The sequence below is a fragment of the Taeniopygia guttata genome, chromosome 3, assembly GCF_048771995.1.
Source record: "Taeniopygia guttata chromosome 3, bTaeGut7.mat, whole genome shotgun sequence".
NCBI lineage: Eukaryota > Metazoa > Chordata > Aves > Passeriformes > Estrildidae > Taeniopygia > Taeniopygia guttata.
The window spans coordinates 99,322,501-99,345,557 of record NC_133027.1 but is presented as its reverse complement, the minus strand read 5'-3'; the positions used below and the strand labels follow the sequence as shown (position 1 = coordinate 99,345,557).

The window sequence follows — 23,057 nt, the reverse complement described above, 5'->3', positions numbered from 1 at the left end:
CATTTTATTCTCCAATTACTCATCCTTCTTTTTCATTTTCCTCCTTTCATCCTTCTGCAATCTTTCACAGTCTGGTCTTTTCCTTACTGTCTTGAATGATTTCTTAACATCAGCAAACTTGCCATCTTGATGCTCATCTCTTGTAAGCATGTTGACTAGAACAGGTCCCAGGGGAACTCCACTGATTATGTCCCTCCACTGTGAGAATTGACCACTGGCTACTACCCTGTTCCCTGTCTTTTGTTCTATTATTTTGCCATGTCAGGACTCTTCTTCAGTGACAGTCTGTTTTCCTAGAATGTTGATAGTGAGGGTCTTTGCCAATAGCTTTTTGGAATCAGAGGCAGGCTGTCTTACCCAGATCTCCCTTATCTGAATACTTGTTAACACCTTTGAAGGGCTCAAGGTTTGTAAAACATTACTTCCTTTTACAGAAGACATATCTAAAAAGACTTCTGTGCTGAAATATCTTCAGTTTCTTTTACAGCGAAGTGAATATTTTACACTGTTGCAAAGAATTAATCTCACCTCTCTGAAATATTCTTATCTTCTGTGAGTGCCCATTCTGTATCCCAATTATGAGCTGGCAGCAAGATTTAGCACAAAAGGAAGAGTTCACTTATTTTTGACCTGCTTGATTTTATTATTATTTTTAGTTTTTCTTCAGTTGGATGAAACTTCAGCTTTTGGAGGAATACTTGAACAATTTTTTATACCATTTAACCATACCAGCTGACTTTCACAAACTTCCAAGCCTCTCCTATTTGTGTATTTTGCCCAGTTGTGTAATCTTGCTCATGGTAAAACTATTCCTCTTGTATTCTCTTGTACTGCACAAAAAGATTAGAAGAAGACCACTGTTTTGAGAAGGTGTAGATCTTTCGTCTCAGGGTTTTAAAGGAAAATATCCTTGAGATGTTAAAGTCGAAGATTATTTGTTCAATTCCTTTTTTTATCCATCATTCCAGCCATGTTCTACATTATTTCCTGATTTATGATGGTACTTTTGTCTACCCTTCCTTGTCTACCTTGGCTCTACATTAGTAGGCAGTCATCAAGTACATCTTACACACTTTCACTGGGTTCTCTCCTTCACAGACACTCTCAGCTAAGCTTTGCCATAACAAACTTTAAATTTTGACAAGATTATGTTTACAGTCTTTGTTTATTTCATTAGTAGTTACTCAAAAGTTAACCAAGGATACTGAAAATTCATGAGGTCCTGGAAATGGGCAGAAGAGTGAATCAGAGTTTGGAAATGAGACTTAAAACTTCATTTACTTGTCAAAGAAATCATTTGATTGTTAAGAAATGAATTGATTTTGATCTGAAAGTCTCATATGAAGAAAATAAATCTTTAACAGAAGATCAGTTTTTCATCTAGTTTACAAGTACTTAACAAGATACAGAAATTGAAGCTAAGCAAATTCAGCCTAGAAAAAAATGAGATTTGACAAAATGATAATACATTAGAACATCTTTCCATAGGAAGTGATAGTTTCTTAAGCGCTGAATGTATTTGAATCTTTCTGAAACATATATATGTATTAGTTTCCTGAGATATATGGGCTTGATACAGAACTTTGAAATCTTGGATGTTTATTGTGGTGCCTTCTGCCTTGAGAATTTTAACTTGTGAACTACATCTCTGCTGTTTTTAAGTTTTCCTCCATTCAGTCCTTCTGCACCTGCCATGTTCATTTTATATTCTTGGGTTTTTTTCTTCTGGTTCCCTTGATTATCCTTCCCATGCGTAGACTATTTTCCATAGAGCAAGAAACTCATCTTTTCCTTCATATTTCTACACATGTGATCCTATCAGTACAGTTGTGTCACATGTTTATGCTGTCTTGCACTTTGAAATAATGTATTTTTTATACCATATCATTGAGAACCAATTTTTTCCCCCAAATGTCCTTCATGGCCATTGCTAAAAAGAGTAGTCAGTTTCCAAATAAAGGCTGATTTAGAATGTATGGATGTAGAGGAAAGATGTGTAAAGGCAAACTCACAAACTGTTTCTTTATTATTAATGTCTTTGTATTTCTTTTGATTAATGTATTTTTCATACAAGATATTCTCACCTCTTTTAAATAAATAGCCACACTTGTGCTGAATGTTGGCTTGTGATGTGTCTACACAATGAAAAGATTTATTCTACAACAGTTGTATTTACATGCAGTGCATTAATTATGTCCCAAAAACTTAGTTGCTTTTGATACACAGCAAATGTGTAAGTGTTAGTACTGTTAGTTTTGAAGACAAAGCTGTAATGTTCCCATCTGAATTTTAGCAAAATATGTTGTACAAAATACGAGACAGAAAATATGTTCTTAGAATAAGGAATAAGGCAAGTGTGTAAGTTTACAATGCACTTTTTAAGAGGAACTTTTAGGCAGGAACATCTAGATAGGATCATGGAATCATAGAATATGTAAATATTGAAGAGGCCCATAGTTGGGTGTGGTGGCTTTTTTTCTTCTTTCATATTGCCATGTTAATGTGGTGAGGTTTGAATCATGAATTGTTGTACCAGATACTTTATAAACACAGAGCGAAAAAGCAGCTTGTATTCGGGAATCTGTGATCTAAGACCAGAGAGAGATGTGGTGAGGAAGGATAACAAGGATTACTGAAGCCACCATGAGAGGCACAGTTGGAGGCACAAGAGCCTCTTCTCAGCTTTTAGGTGCTATTTTAAAGGGCAGTTTCAAGGATAATGGAGTAAGTTTGTGAATATTGTGGATCACGTAGCAGAAGAAAGTTGTACATGTGCATGCTTGAAAAGTTAAGTGGAAGATGTAGACTGACATTAGGGCTGATTAAAGAAGGGTCTTTTCCTTTCAATATTGAATGAGAGATAAAAAATAGGGATGTGAACTGTTGTGAAGCATTTGGACATGACTACTTGCAACTTACCTGGAGGAGGACAGAGAAAGATGACAAGATCAGAGTTGTAGGCAAGAAAAATAACCTTTGTAGCAGCCTGCTGAATAAATATTAATATGGCAAGCCTGCATTTTCCACGAGCAGAGAACAGTATTGTGATGTTTAGATGTAAGTGATGATGACATGGTCAAGAGGTTGAGTGGATTGGTAAGAAACTTCTTAGAGGTACTATGCAGAGAGAACAACCAGCAGAGCTGAGTTATGCAGATACAGAGAAAGGTCTAAGCTAAGCCTAGATTACAGACTAGAATTAATGGTTATGTCCAAAATGATGATCCATAAAATGTAGTTACAATGCCTTGTGGTACTTTAGATGCAATGAGCTTCTCACTCACTGAGGCTCTGAAAAATACTGAATTAAGCATCTGTATGCACAGTATGAAGTAGAGAAATCAGAAGGATTTTAGCTTTTATGGATGATATAGCCCAGAAATAAAATTCAGAGAAGGAAAAGGTTGAGGTGGAAGATTGTGAAAATATGAGAAATGTGGGAAATGTCTGAAGATAATCTTGAGAAAAACATATTTTAAAAATTGTAAGACAATTAAAATAACCCAAGCATAAAACAGTGGAATTAAGAATTAAAACAAAGAGGAAGATATATTGGTTTTAAGAGAGATGAAATGTCCAGGAGACTGAGAATAAAGTGCAGATATTAAGCCTAGCTTTAGAAAAATCATTAGTATACTTTGACAAGAGCAAATAAGTAACATGGAAGTTGTCAAAACCTTCAAGGACATTGTTAGAAGAATGTGCCTATTGAAAATTATAAATATCACATTAGTAATGCTTAGAAATCTAAGGGCAAAGGAAAAATGGTTGTACCTGTGGTTGAAACCTTAACTTTGGTCCCTTCAAACCAGATATGCACTATAGGGAATGAGATAATGGCTAAGAACACAAAGCAAAGTAAAGCAGTGAAAGTAAGAAAGGCAGAAGGTGAAAGAAGGTGGAGAAATAAGAGCAGCCTTGTGAGAATATAATAAGAAAGATGGGGAAATTATAGTAGGCAATTTTGCAAGATTTCTCAGAGGAGTTGTAATGATAGGTGTACACATTGCCTCTATCAATAGATTTAAATCCATCTTCTTGATCTTTATACATAACTAAGGACTCGCAAACCAAGATCAAGGTGCAGAGAAACATCTTGATGATACCTTTTGTTAATGTGTTAATGAACTTGCTTGCTTAATGTCATAGAATAAGTCATATAAGCCTCCAGACAAAACCTTTTACCTGAACCTGTATACTTTCCAATGATAATGCTTTTCAAAGATTGAAACTTAAATTAAAATATGAAAAGAAGAGGTGGGTAGCTAGAGATTCTTGGTAGCTGTTCATCTGCTAATTGGGATGATTTTAAAAATCCTTATTAAAACTACTAATGCATTTTGAAGCAAGTAAGGCTTTTGTCCTTTTTTTCTAATTTTGAATTTTTGTCTTTATCTGCACAACTACTTATCTGCTAATTTGAGAGCTACTCTAGCTTGTGCCATTCATCACAAGAACATCTCAGAGGGTCTTGGAAATGTTTCAAGTTTTAACAATCAGAGACTTAACCTGATTTTTCTCATATAAGTTACCTGCCTAGACACACTAGGAAGACAAACACTGAATAACAGAAGTTGAATAATAATAGTAATGAAGAATTTTGCATGAGAAATAAAACCTGGTAAAATCAGGTCTTTTGTTGTAGATTGCTGAGATACTTTACCAGTGTAAGGAAAAGAGTGTTGACATTTGTCAGGCTATCCTCCATAAATTAGAATTACTGTACAGAGGAAGCCTTGGCTGCTGTAACTATCCCTGGAACTATATTAGCTATTTTATTATGATTTTTTTTTCTTTGAAATACATGGGGCTATTTGGGGGTACATTTTTGTGTTTTAAATCTCATGTTTTCTTATTTGATCTTTACGTTCTAGTATCATAATTCTTATGTCTTAACCAAATCTCATTTTCTGACTTACTTGTTAATTGAAAAGAAAAACCAGTGGGAAAATTAAGAGTTTCTTTGTTTGTGTCATGTGTTGTTTGGAGTTTTTTTAATTAATTTGTTTCAGAATTCTTCAGAATGGTAGAAGGCTGACAGCCTCGGAAACGAAAACATCTTTTCTCAGACTCTTTTTATAGGATGCCTTATCCCTGACCTGGAGAAGCCACCTCTGTATGTGACAGGATGGTTCATTTTCCGTAGCTCATTTAGACTTTGTCCTTCTTGCTAGGACTACGATCAAGCTTGCTAATTATAGTAATAGGTTTGTGACATGGGTGCTTTTCCTCTGAAAACTGGTCAAATTCATTTGGTACAGGCTATAAATCGGCCATTAGTGGGTACAAAGTTTCAACCACTATCACTTTAACCTAAGTAGTAGCTGAACAGTGCAGTAGTGTTTTTCTCTTGCACCCTATTTCATTTTTAATGTTCTTCTTGTAGCCCAAAAGGGCTCCCAACTGTTTTATATTTCCATTGGGTCTCAGACCCTTCTCTGCTGAAACTAAGTTGCCTGTTTTCACTTGTTAGAAACTCAACCTGCACGAGTTAAATAAGCCAGTACAAAATAGTGTCAAGTGGGCTTTACACAGCCTTAAGCATGTTGGTTTGTTGGTTTGTTTGGGTTTTTTTACAAAAAAAAAAAAGCATTGAAGGTGTGGTTTGGACAGAAATATACAGTGAAGCCTATTTCTCAAATGTACAGTGTAATTTCAGTTCTTAGTACTGTAGCACTTTCCCTCAAAAGAAAGGCATAAAAATATTGTTGCTTCAAAACTTTGCTGGAAGAAAAGTGACTTCAGATTAAAATGTGGCTTAGGTAAACTATCCTCGTAAAGGAACAAGAGGAAGATACAGCTAGGCTTGCATTTTCTTCATGCTGGCACTCAACACGATACTGGCAATTTAAGAGACTTTCTGTGGTGTGGTATTTTTATACTCATTTCTACTTTTTAAAAGAAAATTTCATAAAAACTGAGATTTTCAGATTTCCATTGCTACCACTTTTCTGGATTTCCTGGCAGTGATTTTTTTTTTTTTTTTAATGGAAATGCAATCAGCCCTTGCTTCATGGTGCCTTCAGTATTTCTTTCAGGTCTGACCACTAAGTTCAAGAGTCACATCTTCAGTAATCCATGAAAAAATTATTGTTTCTCACTCCCTTACTACATATAGATACATGCATTTAGCTACCTTTTTCAGGATTGTTTTGTAATATCAGTGGATTTTTCTGTACTTTGTAGTCAGGAATTGCATTTGGATTACAAATTTTTTTGGGCAGTTGGTGTTCTTTATATAAGTCCTGAGGCTGATTCACTGCTTTCATTAGCACTAGAATTCAGAACAGGTGATTCAGAACCAGGCTGATCCTGACATTAGTGTTAACTACGGAATTGTGCTGACTCTGAGCAGAATTGAATCTGATTCCCAGATATGCAGGGAATATAAAGCAGACATGTCTGCTTTACAGGTGCAGGTGCAGATGTTTGAAGGCAGCTCCTGCAAATCTGTGGAAGCAGGTAACAGTGTAGGTAGGGGAGCCCTGGGTAAGCTACTGGAGCTGTTTTGGAGGTTGCTACCAGTACTGCATTTCACATCCCTGGCTGTGCCTCCTTTGCTAGTCACGCTTGCACTCCGCTAAAGATAGCATGGATAAATATATACAGCCTTTACTTCTATCACTCCCACCAGTGTGCACATCCTGAGTCAGACCAGAATGAGTCCCACTAGTGTTTATTGTTTTTACAAATTATATTTCCATCGTTTACTTGGTGATTTTCCTGCAGGAATAAAGATTTTCCTGTACTTTTGGAAAATATATGGCAAAGTTCATTTTGAATTGGTAAATTTTTCATTGGCTTTTACATAATTATGATATCTTCATGAATGCAGCTGTACTGAAGCTAGAGATCAAAAGCAGCCCTTGTCATAGGTCAGAAAAAGGGAGAAAAAGGGAGAAAGATTGGCTTATGGATGGATGTGGTGCCCTTAGCTCCCTCCTTTTAACAATACCGATGCCACTCATGTTGCACTATTGCTCATGCCCCTGGCAACTTCTCAATTCCTTACTTTGCTCAGCACTTTGGTTAATGAACTTTTACCTCCTGACACAAACTCCTCTGTGCCTACAGTAGGTGTGCACAAAAAATACTGTGTTTCAGGTGCCCAGCAGAAACCTGACAGAAATGTGAGGGAGGGCGGTTGGGTTTCGATTTGATTTTTTTGCAGGAGGAGGCACCTATGCTTCGTTCTCAACTGCATGTGTGAAGGATAGTAAACACATGGGTTAAGAAAATAATAATTCAAATATCTATACTGGTACTGATCAGATCTCTGTTTCTGTAGCAATGAGAACTGAAGGTGGCCTTTTAAGGCTCACAGTTCTTCTACCAATTTCCAGTTCTGCTTCAGGCTTCTTAAAGTATTAGAGTGCGTGCTTTAAACCCACAAAACTTACCTTTACCTAATTTTCACCATTCTAACCTAAGTTTCCACGGAAACAGGGTTGAAAAAGCCGCTGGTAGCCAGCAGGCAGCCAGCAGCTGAGAGTGAGAACTCTCCTTTGTCACTTTCCACTACTGGATGCCTGCTGCGTGCCAGTGTGCAAAGCTACCTAGGCTTCTAAAATCTGGATTACTTTCAACTTGAGGGGGAAAAATTAAATTAATCTACTCTTTTCTGTCTTTGGATTGTCACAGTAAATTCCAGGAGGGCAAATGGGCTAATGAGTCCTGATCTTTTCGGTTATGTTGAGCCCCACACAATCAAAGCTTTGCCAACCAACTGGGCCTCTCCTTTCATAATTTCCATGTTTTAAAAGTGTTCTGTCTCAAATTTTGTGTCTGTGAATATGTACATGCATATTTTGGTACCTTAATTCTTTATGTGTCTATTTATCTACATAATTATGAGCCTTTTTTGCATACAGCATAGTCAATGTACAAAATTCCCTTTTTTCTTGTATACTTAAGGAATATTTCTGAATGAACACGTTATAAGCTGATCCTCAGTTAAATGTTAGGAGTAGGCTATGAATGGAGATGGCTTTTAACCAGAAGTAGATTATAGCTGCAGGAAGACTAAAGGGTCTATTTGGTCAAGACTCATACGAAACTGAGATAAGCATGCACAACCTGACAAGATCAGATTAGACCCTTCCCCCACAAATGTTTCTCCCATAAATATTTATCTACTTTCTATTATAAATAACCAGGAAATGAAAAAGGATAGATTCTTTTTTTTTTTTTTTAATAGCCTACAAATAGAAATGCAGCTTCAAATATTTGGGGTAATGATATTTAAAGTATGCAGTAAATTCCAATATGGGTTGCTATTTTTTAGATGGGAGTAAAGTACTGAAATTCCTTGTGGCAGCTACATAAATCAGCAGCATTTATAAACAAAGAAGAACTTTGTACATATGTGATTTTTTGCCTACTACTGGGTGTCTTAGAATTAAATAGTTTATCACCTGTGAGGGAATAGGTATTGACAGAGTCAGCACTGCTGTATTTTTAAGCTTGCCGGAGACAACATTATTGGCATTGAAGTTATGCTTGGCATTTTTTCACCCTGTCTCTCCTCCCTCCGGCCCAAGCGAATGCTCACTTCATCAATGAGAAACACAACTGAATTGCCTGCCAGATGTAACAGAGATCCATGGAATCACATCCATTTTGCAGATTTGTGCTTCATTCAGATTGTCGATACTTTGACTTCACTTCCTTATGCAGTAATGTTAAGGGGTAAAAAACTGAAGCTGTGCATGTGCCATTAATTCAGAAATGCATCTTTGTTGGTGGTCCACTCATCAGAATATGTGTGGATTGCCTTTCTGCTGTAGTGAAAAATAGCTATTTAGCTTTGAGATTTATAACCTTAAAAATGTACAGAATAAGATTTTTACATTCATCCTTGAAAGTAATGAGTTTGCACTTCTTTAAACACTTCTGTGTCACATAAGAATAATATTGATACTTTAAAAATTTCAAGATGAAAAATGTAAGTCCTTTTTTCTTTTTTTTTTTTCTTTTTTTGAATCTTTTTTTCCTCTAGCATTTTACGATGGGATAATGAGACAGATGTCTCTCAACTGGAAGGACATTTTGACATTGTTATGTGTGCTGACTGGTAAGTACATAAAAATCATAAAACTCACGTTAGAAAAATAGCTTTGCTGGAGTAATTGTACTGTGCTGCTTGCTGATGGCTAAGCAAAGTCAACAAATGAAGCACAAAGCCACCTTAACCTCAACAAATTAATATTCATCTCCATGTGACAGTTATAAGGTAGTCTTCTATCACACAGTAACTTCTACCACATTATTTCCCAAAGATTGATTTTGAGAAGCATTTCCATTTTCTGGAATTGCCTCTGTTTCATGCTTGACGTATCAGTAAATGGACGACTTAGGCAAATTGCAAATAATTATGGCTCAGTGAGGAACAGTCTGGAGAAAAGGGAGTTTATCAACACAAACAGCTCAATTAGCTTACTTCTTAGAAAAGATCTGACTATTGATATAAGGGGATATATTTTTTGCTCCCTGTAAAATCTTTCCAGGGAAAAAGACATTTTCAAACCCTTTTTTCCACCCCCACCACATTCTGTTCAAAAATCTATTTGACATCAATATTTGGAGGTATAGGCTTTATATTATTTACACAGGCACATGTTAATTACAAGATAATTTATAGTAAGAAAAATAAGAGTACAACACAATTTATGAAAAGGTAGATACTTGTAGCAATATGGTATCTTGTTTAATAATTTATGCAAGTAGATTTAGTTATTGACACAACCCTTTTCTGATACTGCATTTGTGGGATTGTGCTGTTCTGTATTTGCTGTGTGCTAGCTTTAAAAATGGTACATTACTAATTATTTGTGTTACATAAATGTAGACAGTGTGTAAAACAAAAAGCTCTGCAAATTTTATTTAGGAGAACAGATATTTTTAAACCAATCTGTCTTTCCTTCATGGATATTTGCTCTTGACCCATTAAATATCCAAAATAAACAAAAAAAAGCTGTCTATGTTTTGTGGCACGTAACTATTGTGAGAGGTGAAATTCTGAAAGCAGAGACTTCCTAGAACTGTTCAGTTCAGCAAATTTATATATCTTACCTAGAAATAGTTAAAGTCAAGGGAAGTATGAAGCTGTCTATTGTTTTTTTAAACAATGTTCTTTTAAAATGTTTCTTCTATTCCTCTAAAGCTTTTGTTTTTCTTTCATATTGTGCTATTAAAGCAAACTCTTCTAATTTCACAAAGTTATTGGTTTTGTATAGCTCTGGAGAAAATGTGTTTAGTGATCTTTTGCCTTTTTCTATCACCCATTTATTCTCAGAATGCAACAGTGCTTTGTTTCTCTTAGCATTTAATTTCAGAAAAGTTCTTTGTTCCCAAAAAGGACAGAGGAGGGTTTCTAACTAATCGCTGATAATGTGCCTCAGAAATGCATCATCTGATTAAAATAAGGAGCTAAACAACACCATATGATTTCAGCAAGTAATTTAGTAAATGCCTTCCTCACCAAATATTAGAATGGATACTCCAGGTTTCATTGCACAGATGAAGTTAATGCTGGACAGGATTAGATCAGATTAAGTATGAAAGTCAGATCAGAGTGCTGGCGGACATGAGCAGGAGGGCAGCAGTCTTCTCGGAGGCTTAGACAAGGCTCACATATGGATGTTCTCCAGATTATGTGGGTGAAGCAAGGTCTTGCCAAGAGATTTAGAGTTAAATTTGTTCTTCACACAAATATCAAAACAACCTGGCTGTGCTGTCTCTTGTATTCTTGATACTCACACCATGTCATCCTATTTGTGCTGGAAGTACAGCAGAGTGGAGCGAGACTTAAGTTGTTTTTTTCAGTAATATTCTGGCCTCATACCCCTCCCAGTCTGTTTGGAAATAGTGTAGTTTCTTTAGGAAACAAAGAATCAGACATGACAGGTAAAATACATAATGCATTTGCAATCCCTGCATTTTGTACATTTATTTTGAAGCACTTAAGATGCAGGTAAGTGTATATAAATATTTATAGATTTCTAAAAAATAAATAGAAATGTGCAGTTTAGTTAAAGGAATATGGGTTTCTTCACAAATTATTTCTCTTTTCTTATTTAAGTGTTCATAGATACGTGTATGGCTTAATAAACATGAAAATCCCTTTATTGTTTGTTTCTTTTAGGAATAATTCTTTTAGTTATGGACACTAGGTTTTCTGGTACATGAAAAAGCTGAGGAAAGAAATGTTCCATGCTTTATCGAACTCAAATCTTCTTTTCATTTTCGTGTATTTCTCTTCAGCAATACAGAATTGGTTTGAGAACTGTTGGCAGAATTTTTGCTGTCTGAATTTTTTGGGCTGCCACTGAGGAGGAAAAAAAAAATTCTTTTCTTCTAGCTTCTCAGCTGAAACCTGAAGTATGCAGTGATAAAAAACAGATAGAATAGATTGCATTTAGTTTAACACCATCATATAGCTCGTTGTCAGTCAATAAAATCCGAGATTAGAACAGAGAACTAGAAAGTAAAAAAATATGAGTTCAAATATTAGGTACATGGATAAATTTTTATTGAAGTATTTCCAGCAAGGGTGATATTGTCTGATTCTCTGAATAGCTAACCAGTGGTACTGCTTGATCCCATTTACATGAAAACAAGCTCTATTCATAAACATCTTCCAAATCCACATGGAGATTCAAGTAAAAATGTACATGATTACAGCAAGCAGCAATATGTTTATATTCATATATTTACATTCAGACTTTCATAAACCATGTGTGCAGGAGTGGAAAATAAGTTATTTCCCAGAACAAACAGTCTATTAGTTAACAGCTAAATTTAGTAGCTCAGCTAGATTATAAAATAAATAAGAGGCAAACCATGAAAGTCAGTATTTAACCATTCAGGATGTTGACAATAAAATAGTTTCATGGTTCAGCAGTTCCAAAATAATTTTTTTAAATGTCAACTAATAGATAAAAATAAGTTTAAAAAAATCAATATGAGGCTACACCTGGAAGAAGGACAGAGTAAAAAAATACTGAAATAATGGAATCTTTAAAACATATCCATCTATCTCATATTTTTCAGGGGGAATTTTAAGGCCAAATGAGGGCTGTCAGAATTTTTCATTTTCATTTGACCTACACCTATGATATAAAATTATACAGGTGCTGGAATTGTGAGTTTGAATAGAGAAGGAGAAATCACAGGTGCCTGGATGGACAGGCCAAGCCCAAGACTCATCCAAAGCTCTTGAGAGCCTCAGATTTCTGATTATTTAAATAGTGTACATATTCTTCTTTATTGGGGGAAGAAGAATCTGAGGTTTTTAATCCAAAGAGAGAGTAAAGGCCAGTAGGACTGAGACAATAAAAAAACTTTATCTTTCACATTATTGTGAAGCAAGTTTTCACAAATAATTTGATGTAGAGGCAATATAAGTTTTAGAACCCCATATTGTTTTGAAAATGTGTAATATCCTACTATATTTACTTAGAATGATTATATTCTTAAAGTTTGGCACATGCATAAGTATTCACGTAACAGAGGCCAGGGGGAGCTATCCCACATTACTTTCACTGCTCTGATTTTTGCTGAAGTCACGGGGAGTGGTGGCTTTGCCAGGAATGTAGAACTGAACTTAAAGTATTCTTTAAATACCTTAAAACATGTCAATTTTGTCTTAATTAGTTTATTTCACTTATTATAAGGAGATCTTTTTGCAGGAATGCAGTAAGACCTCTGTCTGTCCAATTTAGGCCTGATTTCTGGCACACACTTTCAAGCGCATTGGAAATTGATGACATGGAAATAAGAGTGTTTTTAGTTTACATCACCCATGTAGTTGAAAATGAACAAAAAATAAATTACTCTATACATTAGACACTACATATGAATGTAATAATATCTGAAGTAAACTCACCTGTAAACTCAGCTCTTTTACCAATGGCAGAGCATGCAAAAAACCAAAAAAAGTTCACATCATAGCCTACAAAATATATGTCCCTTTTTATGAGGCAGAAGATAACAGGATATTAGCATGAAACAAACTAAGAATCTACTTATTTTTTTTAAAATTTCTTTCCTTGTGGCTTACTGTTACTTCTCCTCAGTTTTGGTATAAGCTTTCATTTTGGCTTTAATTGCAATTTAAAATTTTAGTAAGAGAGTTAGAGAGTAGAGAGGTGACAATGTTCATGCCTGCCTGTTCATCCAGATTTCACAGATTAAGAGAATTGTCTAAACAAAGGCCAAATCATCAGCTGTGTTCTCACCTTTCTATTGCTGTGCTTTGAAACTTTCTTGCTGACCCAAGAAAACCTTGCTATTCCTGTCCTAAGATAGATAAACATGAAATATTACCACTAAAGTAATGGCAAGCTTAAGCCATATTTGAATTGAGGTGTGAGAACTGTGTGAGTGGTTTAGAACAATCCATTATTTAATTTTACTGAGCTGTTCACAGAATCACTGAATTGTTTAGGTTAGAAGGGACCTCTGGAGAGCATCAAGTCTAACCTGCCTGCCAAGGCAGGGTCACCTAGAGCAGATGACACAGGAACTCACATGTAGTGAGCTCTGAAGGATGTTCTCAGAGACGTTTTCAGTATGCTGTGGTAATGTTTAGTCATACAATTCTACTGGTAAGAAAAACTGCGTGACTAAATCTCCTTGCGTGGGCCAAATCCTATGCTGTTCCTGTCTGCAGCATGGATTATCTAATGACTTCTTCAGGATTTTCCTCATTTAAGGCATCCCCCGACTCAGAGGGAGGATAGAGATGTTCCCTGGAGTCATTGCATTGCCATAGTTTTGCTTCCAGTCTTCTCTGCTCCTTCTGGTAGGAGTACGTGGCTCACAGAGCAACAGTTTGGAAACCACAGAGAGCCACCAGTATGAGAAACTGTTTTCAATGGGAGTAAATCATGTTCCCAGGGACAGGCCTCTTGGAGGGCAGGGCAACTTGGGGCAACTGTCTCAGGTTATCTGGGTTTCCTAAGCTAAGGCAGATAAGAGTCTACCTCCCGCGCCACCAAAATATCAATTGGGGTTAGACAGAAAAAAATTTAAGTTCTCAGACACTCAGCTTTTGGTAAAGACCTGAAGTTCTCATTGTAAATGAACAAGATTGGTAGCAGCAACTGTGCCCTATCTCATTAAAAAAAAAAAAAAAAAAAAGAGAATGGTATTCAGGGGATTTTAATACTGTTAAGCTACCCCAAGATTGTGTTTCCACTACACTGCAATAATAAAAATATTATAAATGCACTTTTGATTCAGAATGTGCTTCTGTTTACATAGGATCCCAGGAAGTCTTAAATGTGTGCATGCTTGCAATGTTTCATGTTGAAAAAATTAATTACTTTTCACTATTCTTTTGGGAGAGGAATCATGTATTCCACTTCTTCTGCAGGTGGTTAAGTTCCCAGTGGTGTCTTATAACATCTATCTGTATAGGGATCAACATGAGGTGAATGTCATTAAAACACCCGAGAGACATCAGAGATGCTTTTTCAATTAATTAAATTTAAGCTCCCGTGTTTTCAGTAAAGTTCTTCCAGGAAGATAAATCAAGGCTGAGGGGTTGTCATGTCAATTGCTCAGGTTTAAATTTTCTTGGAAGCCAGGCTATCAGGAATATTGTTAGCTGATAATCTATATTCTTGAGGAGAAATTCAGAAGATCATACTTCTGTATTAGATGTTCTTCAACATATATAGGTATGTTGAATGTTCTTCAACATATATGGATACCCATTCTACCATATTTTCTCAACAGTGTGAGGTTCTGCCAGTTTTTATTAATAAAGTATGGTCACTTGCAAGTTTGCTTTTGTTTTGTATTGTTGTTTGTTCCAGAGTAGCAAAAATTCACAGTTCTTGCACAGCTGCTCGACTCTATGGTATATGATACAGTATTCTCCTTGGTAGCTGTGGAGTGTCCTTACCTAAACATTCACATATCTTCTGTTCTTGATGAAAGGCCTGTGGATGGCAGACTACTTTTTTCACTTCAGTGTTTTCATATATTCTTTATGTTATTTTAGAATTTCAAGCCTGGAAAAAAAAATTTACCCACATCTCTTCAGAAAAGAAGTTTGAGAATAAAAGGAAGGGGAGTATATTAAAAACACATAGAGAATGGACAAAATGCAATGTGGTATGAAACTTGAACTTGACACAAGGTGGAAAGCAGTTTTATTACAGAGAAAATGTGGGGGGAAGAAAAAAAAGGAAGGAAAAAAAAATCACATTATCTGTGGCCTGCTTGATAGAGTTGCTTATCTGAATCACCAATATAAATGCAGCCCACGGTAGTAAGGACTGAAAGGCATCAGTTGCTATCAGATGGTTGTTCACTAACCATTGTAAATGCACTCATCCACAGTAACTACATGTCCACAAATATCTAGTCAAGAGTGATTGGCACCCTGGCTGCCACTATTAGTATATACATTAAGGTACTGAGGGGCATGAAGAATGAATTATCCCCTCAAATCATGAGGTAATCACACCAAAATAGGGCTGAGCATGTTGGCAACATTGCATGGGAAAATTGACTCTGCTGCTATCCTTGCGGGACCCATGCTGGAGATGAAGGGTTGCACTCTTGAGAGATGACAACTCTGTACAATCTGGGCCATTGTATTTCAACAGCATTGGAGAGATGGAGGAGGTGGTGTCTTGTAAATCTCTATAGGCATAGCTAGAGATAGATGTAGAAATATAGCAAATATGTATCATAGGTAAGAATTAATGCTGAATCTGTGAAGGTAGAAGGGAAAAAATACCCTTAATAGTAACACCTGAAATACAATAGAAAATATTTTTTAAAAACTCCATCCCCCTTGAATATACATGTAAAATGCTAACTTTTAATGTTGATCCTCATTTCTGATACAGTATTACTATAATAGCTAGCATGTATGATTGGTGAATTTCAGCTATATAAGGAATTGTTTCATGCTGATAATTTAGGTTTAGTTTAGATTGTATTTCATTTTATATCTTTTTAAATGTTAAAAATGCCTGAACTGCATAGAAATGTAGACCACAGTTTCTCTTTTACAGCATTGTGTAAACATATGTAATTAGCCTTGTACTTATCTGCATTAGTATCATTAGAATTGAAAACCCATTTTAATCTGGATTCTGTTCTCTTCTCAATGTCAGCCTGTTTCTGGACCGGTACAGAGCTAGCCTTGTTGATGCAATAAAGAGATTACTCCAACCCAGTGTAAGTATGTTTCTATTTTCTCCTGAACACTGGCTTCAGAATAATTAGTCTGTGCACAATGATTGAGAGAGTAATGGAATGGCAGGATTAATGTCATGTAATACTTTAATACTTATTATGTCCAACTTCAATTGAGTCTTCTAATCTATCAGATTCTTTCCTAATCATAAACTAGGAAACTTCTTATACTTGGCCTTCTGATAAGGAACACAGTGGGTAGTAAAATAAATGAAACCGCTTCAAAGATAGCGTCAGATTATTTTTATCAAAGCGTTTCTCAAGTATTTTCCTTTGATAATAATGTCTTCATATTAAAGTAAAATACGATATTGAAAGTTTTTATGTTGGCTTCTGTCATTTTTAATCCCTTCAATTGTAACCTTTGTCATTGTGTATTTATTTATTATGAAAGAATAATTTTTTTCCTTTTCATTTATAGTTATATAAAATGAACAAATCGCTTATATGTATACAGTGGCTTAAAGCATTTTTCCGTTAAGTAAGCCCTGTGTTTACATTTTTTATACCTTAGAAAATAATGAAATTATGCTCTTCATAAAATGATTACATGTTCTACATGAGTGTCACTCAAGAGATATTTTATCAATTTAAATCTGTTGGGCTTTTAATCAGAGAGACTTGCAGGCAAAAAACTCTGTTACATGCATATATAAAAAATACATATATTTTCAAATATTTAAAAAAGGGAAGATATCAAAATAAGAAAAGGAGAAAACATTAAATAATTGCTCTAAGTAGGATTTTGAAACAGAAATTTTATCATTCATGTTTTACATCCAAATCTTCCAATAAGGTAAACTTTCAATTTGAAAACAAAACATTTCATGCTAGCAGTGAATTTCCAAACTTTATTTAAAATTTGTAATACTTTTGTACTTTTTATACAAGAGATTTGCTCTGTAAAAGGAATAGAAGACCCAAACGTGCAAAGGTTTAAGAACCCGAGTCATTTTAGTTCTGTAAGTAATCCCATTCTTTGCTTAGATTGATCAGGTTTCTATTCTTGGTTCTATCACAGATTTTCCTGACTGACCTAAGGCAAGTTACTTAAGACTGAATTATTTTAATGAGCTGTGGGGCAAGGCTGCCAGGAAGACAGGAGAAATGTAGCCACCGTGAGGAAAAGATTACCCAGATATTTCTGTCAGTGGCAGTAAGAAGAGGCTAAGCAGCTCCTGCTCAGAGTGATGCATTCTGACTTACAGGATGTATCAACAGTTGTCAAACTGCAATAATTTTGGGGACCACAGGTGATCTGGAACACAAAGCAGATCCCAGTTTAAAAAAGTATTTTTCAACCTAGATCACTGTTAGCAACTGGTTCTTCAGGTGCTCCCCTATGCTGCTCTACTGGCTTCATGAAAGGACATGAAAGGGGGAGAGCAAGAGTGGGAAGAAGTGAAGTGTGTAAGAGGTGCCCTGGTAACTGTGGAATTTAAGGTTCACTTTAAGCCAAACCTGGCTTGACTCTTAAACTCCAATCAGCAAATTCAAATTCAGAACATGTCTTTGTATTTCAGAGCATATGAGCTACACTCCTTTGTGAATGTAGATGGAGTAAAGGGAGATGGCTTTTTGTTGCCTGTCTTCCTCGTTGTGTTTGCTTCTGCACATTGTGATCTATAGCACAGTCAGCTATAGATAATAACCTAGCACTTATTTATAAAATGCTGTGCATTTTAGGCACAACAAATGGTTCCTACTTCTTATCAGCAAAACTAACTTAAGAAATTCATGCTCCATGCAGGAATTTCTCTGGCAGAGTTTTGGACATCTATCCAAAGTGTATTTTTTAACTAAATTCAGTTGCCAAATCCACTTTATGAATGGCTATATGGATGGATATCCAGTTATGTCATGAGCTTGCAAATTATTGTAATTTATAACTAAGAGGACAGCAGACTATTGTATGGGATGGGAGCTGCGAGTACAGACACCTGAAATGAGCTCTCTTGTCTGAAAAAGACATGTTCAGCAAAGATGCCTTCAAGCATATGCCTTCATGGTTTGAAAGACACAAATAAAAACATATGCTCATTGAAGATCCCAACAGATGCAGTCACAAGTGTGAAATTGTTACCAATTTCACTGCTCTTGTTAACCTGTATAAATCTAAGCATAATGTCAGAGGGCACTTTACTAAATGGCACTATACTTAGGCTTTAAAGGACAAATAAATCAATAGTGAACTTATTTTCCAGTTGCAATATTTAAGAATAGTTTATGGGCATCAGTTTATGCCCAAGCTAAGGCATAAACTTATTAAGTTCAGTCTTCTACATTAATTATTTTGTCTCAAATGTAGAACTTTCCTTTTTGGAAATACTTTGATAAATTGATTAAATTGACATACCTAAATGCAAGTCATTTTTCAAATGTAACTAGTATACAACTAGTTTAGAAGAGTCCAGGGAAAATAATAACCAACACTAGCAACAGAAAAAGTGGAGTAAACAGAGAATAACAGATATCCTTGCAAAGCTCTCTTGAAGGAGAGATTCAGAACACATAGTCTATTCCTACTGTTAATCAAAAATGTATCTGTGGTATTTCCTTTTTCAATAAGGATGATATTTTTGGCTATTAGAATTCTTATGGTACAGAATGATGTGTTTTGGTTAACTTTTTGTTTGCCTTGAAACAGGACTCTAATCATTTCAATCATCTGGTTCCTAGTATTGACCCCATGGACAGTTTTGTTGGCACAGGAAGAAATTCACAGAGAGAAATGAGCAGCTCATAGAGTTACTGAGGGCTGAAATTTCTATCTGAGTTTGTTAGAGATGCAAATGTCACCTTTAAACCCATTCAAAGCATTAGACACAGAAATATTACATCAAACAAATTTATCTTGGATGGCTGTATTTTAATTCTCTCAACCTATTTGACTTCATTTACCAACATGTAAGGGGTTTTTATGTCATTAAAATTTACTTTTAAGTTCAATCTCAAACAAACAAATAAGCACTTGTTTGTTTGCATATTTCCCTACTTAAGAACAGTTTTTTATCAAGGCTTTGATTCTTCTGTGGCCTATCCATTCAAAGTCCCAATGAAATCAATGAAATCAATGGGGTGCTGTTGAGCAGAGATTAGTACCAGCAAATAAGACCACATTTAGTAATAATTGATGAGTAAAGTTAGTCATAATCACATCCAAAATATGAATGACTGTCCCATTGTCTTACTTTAGCATTTTATTGACACTTCAGATTATCAGAACTGGCATTTTCCTCTGTGGTTTTTTTTTTTCACAAGTTTACTGGAAGTGTTTTTCCATCTGAGGAAAGGCCATTTTGAATTTTAAACATCATCCATTAAACATCATCCTAGGAGATACTTCTGAATTAGAATTAAACTTGGAATAGTCCATCAAGAGTAGAATCAGGACTCTGATTCTGTATTATATCCTGTATTTATCAGGACACTGATTAGTGTACTTCTCTTTCAAATTTAATTGAAAGTAGTCTTCAGAGAATATGAGAAGAAATGGCCACATGGACTGCTGACTCCAGATGAGGCAAAGGGATGCTGTTGTGTGAGCACCTCATCAGAGCTGCTGGATCAGTGGCCAGTGTAGGTCTGTAGCCTCCAGCAGTCTCTGTTCACAAGGTTTAGTCCCTTCTGAATGTGGATCATATGATCAGTAAGCCCTGGATAAGGGACATTTTTCCCATTACAGTGATCATGAAAGTTGGGGTCTCCAGAGGAGTCTTGGCCTTCTTATGCCAGAAAGGGTTTCTGCAGAACGTTCTGGGGAGCGTGAGATGGCAGCAGGAGCAGGATCCTCAGCTGACGGTTCCCTTTGCTGCCCACTTCTGTCTGATGACATTAAAGCATGCCAAGGATGTGAGGGAACCGATTGTGAATTTCCTGTGTTTAATGTTTTTCATCCTGAGCTGAGCCTATATTCAGACATAAGCAATTCCAGGGCCTTCGGTGGGAGTTACACCCCTTTGCGCCTCTTATTTTGCCACAGAATTAAAGCTACAGCTACACAAATGAACAGAAGTTTAGTTGGTTTGGATATTGCCCTAAGACTCCTTTGTGCTTTAATTTCCCACAAGAAAGATGAAGGTAACAGCATTTCCCTGTCTCACCGAGCTGTTGTGAGAATAAATATAGTGTTGTGGTGTTAATGGTTGGAATCTTTTAACTAATTAGCACCATAGGTACTGACATAGCATTTTTATTGCTGCCTCACTGTGCATTGTCTCAGTGTTCCTGTGCATGTGTGAGACACAGATTGGTTCCCTATTCTCCTCACTAAGTGTCTGTGTCAGCATTGTAACTTTCCAGCATTCCTGTTGAAATTTTCTGTACTGATCACTCTTTTCCTGTGGCTTACAGATTGTATTTTCTGGAGCTAAATGTACTCCCACAGTGTCTAATCCTTTCACAACTTTTTCAGATGCCCAAAAATGTTTTTTGTCTCTTTGCTTGATTACAGCACCTCACAAATTAATCTTAGCTCTCATTAACATGGAAGTTAAATAGAGGAACTTAGAGTAAACTTCGTGGCTCCCCTCAGTGTGATGTGCTGTTGGCTGGTATTAACCTTTGTTTACAGCTCTTCAACCGCTTCTCATTCCATGTGGCAGAACACAGTATTCAGCCAATTAGAATTAATTCTGCAAATAAGACTTCAAGAGATGCTCTATCAAGTAGGTTAGGTTTTGGGCAAGGGTGCACAGGGTGTCTAAAATCTATCAGTTCAAGGTACAATCATTTTTGTTTTCTTAAATACAGAAGGATGAACAAAAAATTAGGTAATGGACCATAAGGCATTGCCTAGGCATCATAAATGACCTGATCATCTTGCAAGAACCAGAATGAGTATTCAGGAACATTAATTCTTGATTTAAATGCAGTTTACCAATTTAAGGTCAAATTTAGTTGCACTGCTCAGGTAGTTTAAAATATCTTCTAAAACTTAATGATTGGGTCTGATTTGCCTGCCATTTTGCCTTGTTTTATACTGTTGTAATTCCACTGACAGGAAATGGGAGGTACTCTTCTATGTGTGAGGGAGGAAAAAAGAAAATCATTATTTACAGTCTTTGCATGGTCATGAGCTAACAAATGGATTTTTCATTGAGTGTATGTTCTGTATGCTTTTTCTGTGTTTTATTTTGGCAATCCATAGATACCATTATTATATGAAAAGAAGCAGATGTGTTGCAGTTGACAGTTTTCTAAAGAAAATATTTATTTATTACTTTCTGGATTGCATTTGTTTAATCACAGAAATCTTGCATATTTTGAACAATTATTTGTGTTACCATATTTTAGTATTTTAACAAGAGAACAATTGACTTTCCCAGCTGGAGCAGCTTAGTCAGATGTATGCTATATCTGGTTCCCTTCCAGTTTTAAAAATGTATAAATTCTCTTTTTAATGTTCCAGGGAAAAGCAATGGTATTTGCTCCACTCCGAGGGAATACTTTAAACCAGTTTTGCAATCTAGCTGAAAAAGCTGGTTTCTCTATCCAAAGACATGAAAATTATGATGAACACATTTCGAACTTCCACTCCAAGGTTAGTTTTCTGCTTGTGTTAGATAACACTTTAATCCGCATTGCATTTTGAAGAGATCATGGTCCTTTTGGCAGGTAACCTAAATGTTTGATTAAAGTACTCCTTAGGTGTGCTGTTTCTGAACAGCTATTTTTGTATCTGATTATTTTGTGTGGTAGAGCCATCCTTTATCTCTGCATGTCTAGAAGAGTTTTGCAGAAGCGTCTCCTGTTTACCCTTTTCATTCATAGAAATCTAATTTATGAGAGTCTTTTCTTGTTGTTGTTAGCTGCCTATAAATATACAGCACACAAGCATTTACATTTTAATAAAAAGCCTGCAACTTTTAAATAGGTTATATACTGAAATGGACTGAAATAAATAAGAGGTGAATGTCTAATTGTATCATATCGTACCGTAAATCCTTATCTCTGGCTGCTTTATGGCTGGGTCAGTTGGCAGCTTCAAACTGCTAAATCTCATACAGAATTTCACAGTTGTGGGGTTGTATGTCAGATCGAGGCGCTACAAGATTTAGGTCAAAAGCACTTATCTGAGCGTGATTTCTAAGCTTGCTTACATAAAACTACTGTTATCAGCCTCCTTTTTTATTATTTATAAGTATGGAGTAATACAGGATATGAAGAGGAAGGCACTTCACAGAAAACTTTTTAGGAATTTATTTTCCTGGAGAAGCACTTATCAAAATCATATTTATTACTTGCAGTTCTGAGATCTCTCTTTCATACCTTAAAGAAATCCACTGTTGTAGGTCTGTGTGACCTTAGACATACCTTTTGCAATTTTCTAAGAATTGTCCCTGGAAAATACGGATGTTCAAAATTGAGGTGAAATGCTTTTTTAAAATTTTTTATTTAGCACCACCATATGAAGAAATCAGATTATGCTAAAAATATGCATGTGGTGTGCATTGTGGAACAAATATATGTTTAAATGTGTAATTTCATATATAATAAATACTCCCATTAAAGCTATCTACACTTATGTACATAAAATCACTTAATTTCATTGTTCAGATAAATCTGAACCAGGCCACATGAAAATGAAATAAATTTCAGTCATTGTTCAATACATAAGGTGATATAAATGTAAGGCCCAATGTGATGGATGTTTTATTTGCTTCCACCTGAAAAAGGGCATGATTTTGATTATGTTGTTTCATGGTGGTAGTTCTCTTTCATTATCCACTGCATCCAAATCAGCTCTGCTGCAGTGAAATGCAGGAGTAATAGTTGTTATCTTGATCCAAGAGATGGGTCTAAAATGATAGAGTAGCTTATTTTGCTTAGAAAACAAA

At 35.7% G+C, this 23,057-nt stretch overlaps 1 protein-coding gene across 2 annotated transcripts in view; it reads left to right on the top strand.

Moving 5' to 3' along the window:
* The window catches only part of CAMKMT (calmodulin-lysine N-methyltransferase), a 209,694-nt gene that overhangs the window by 180,335 nt on the left and 6,302 nt on the right, over positions 1–23,057 (top strand). For both annotated transcript variants that reach the window (XM_030269003.4, XM_072927510.1), the window contains 3 exons: positions 8,999–9,073; positions 16,137–16,200; positions 21,629–21,760. In XM_030269003.4, the coding sequence (XP_030124863.4) occupies positions 8,999–9,073; positions 16,137–16,200; positions 21,629–21,760 (271 nt within the window). The remainder of the gene's footprint in view (positions 1–8,998; positions 9,074–16,136; positions 16,201–21,628; positions 21,761–23,057) is intronic.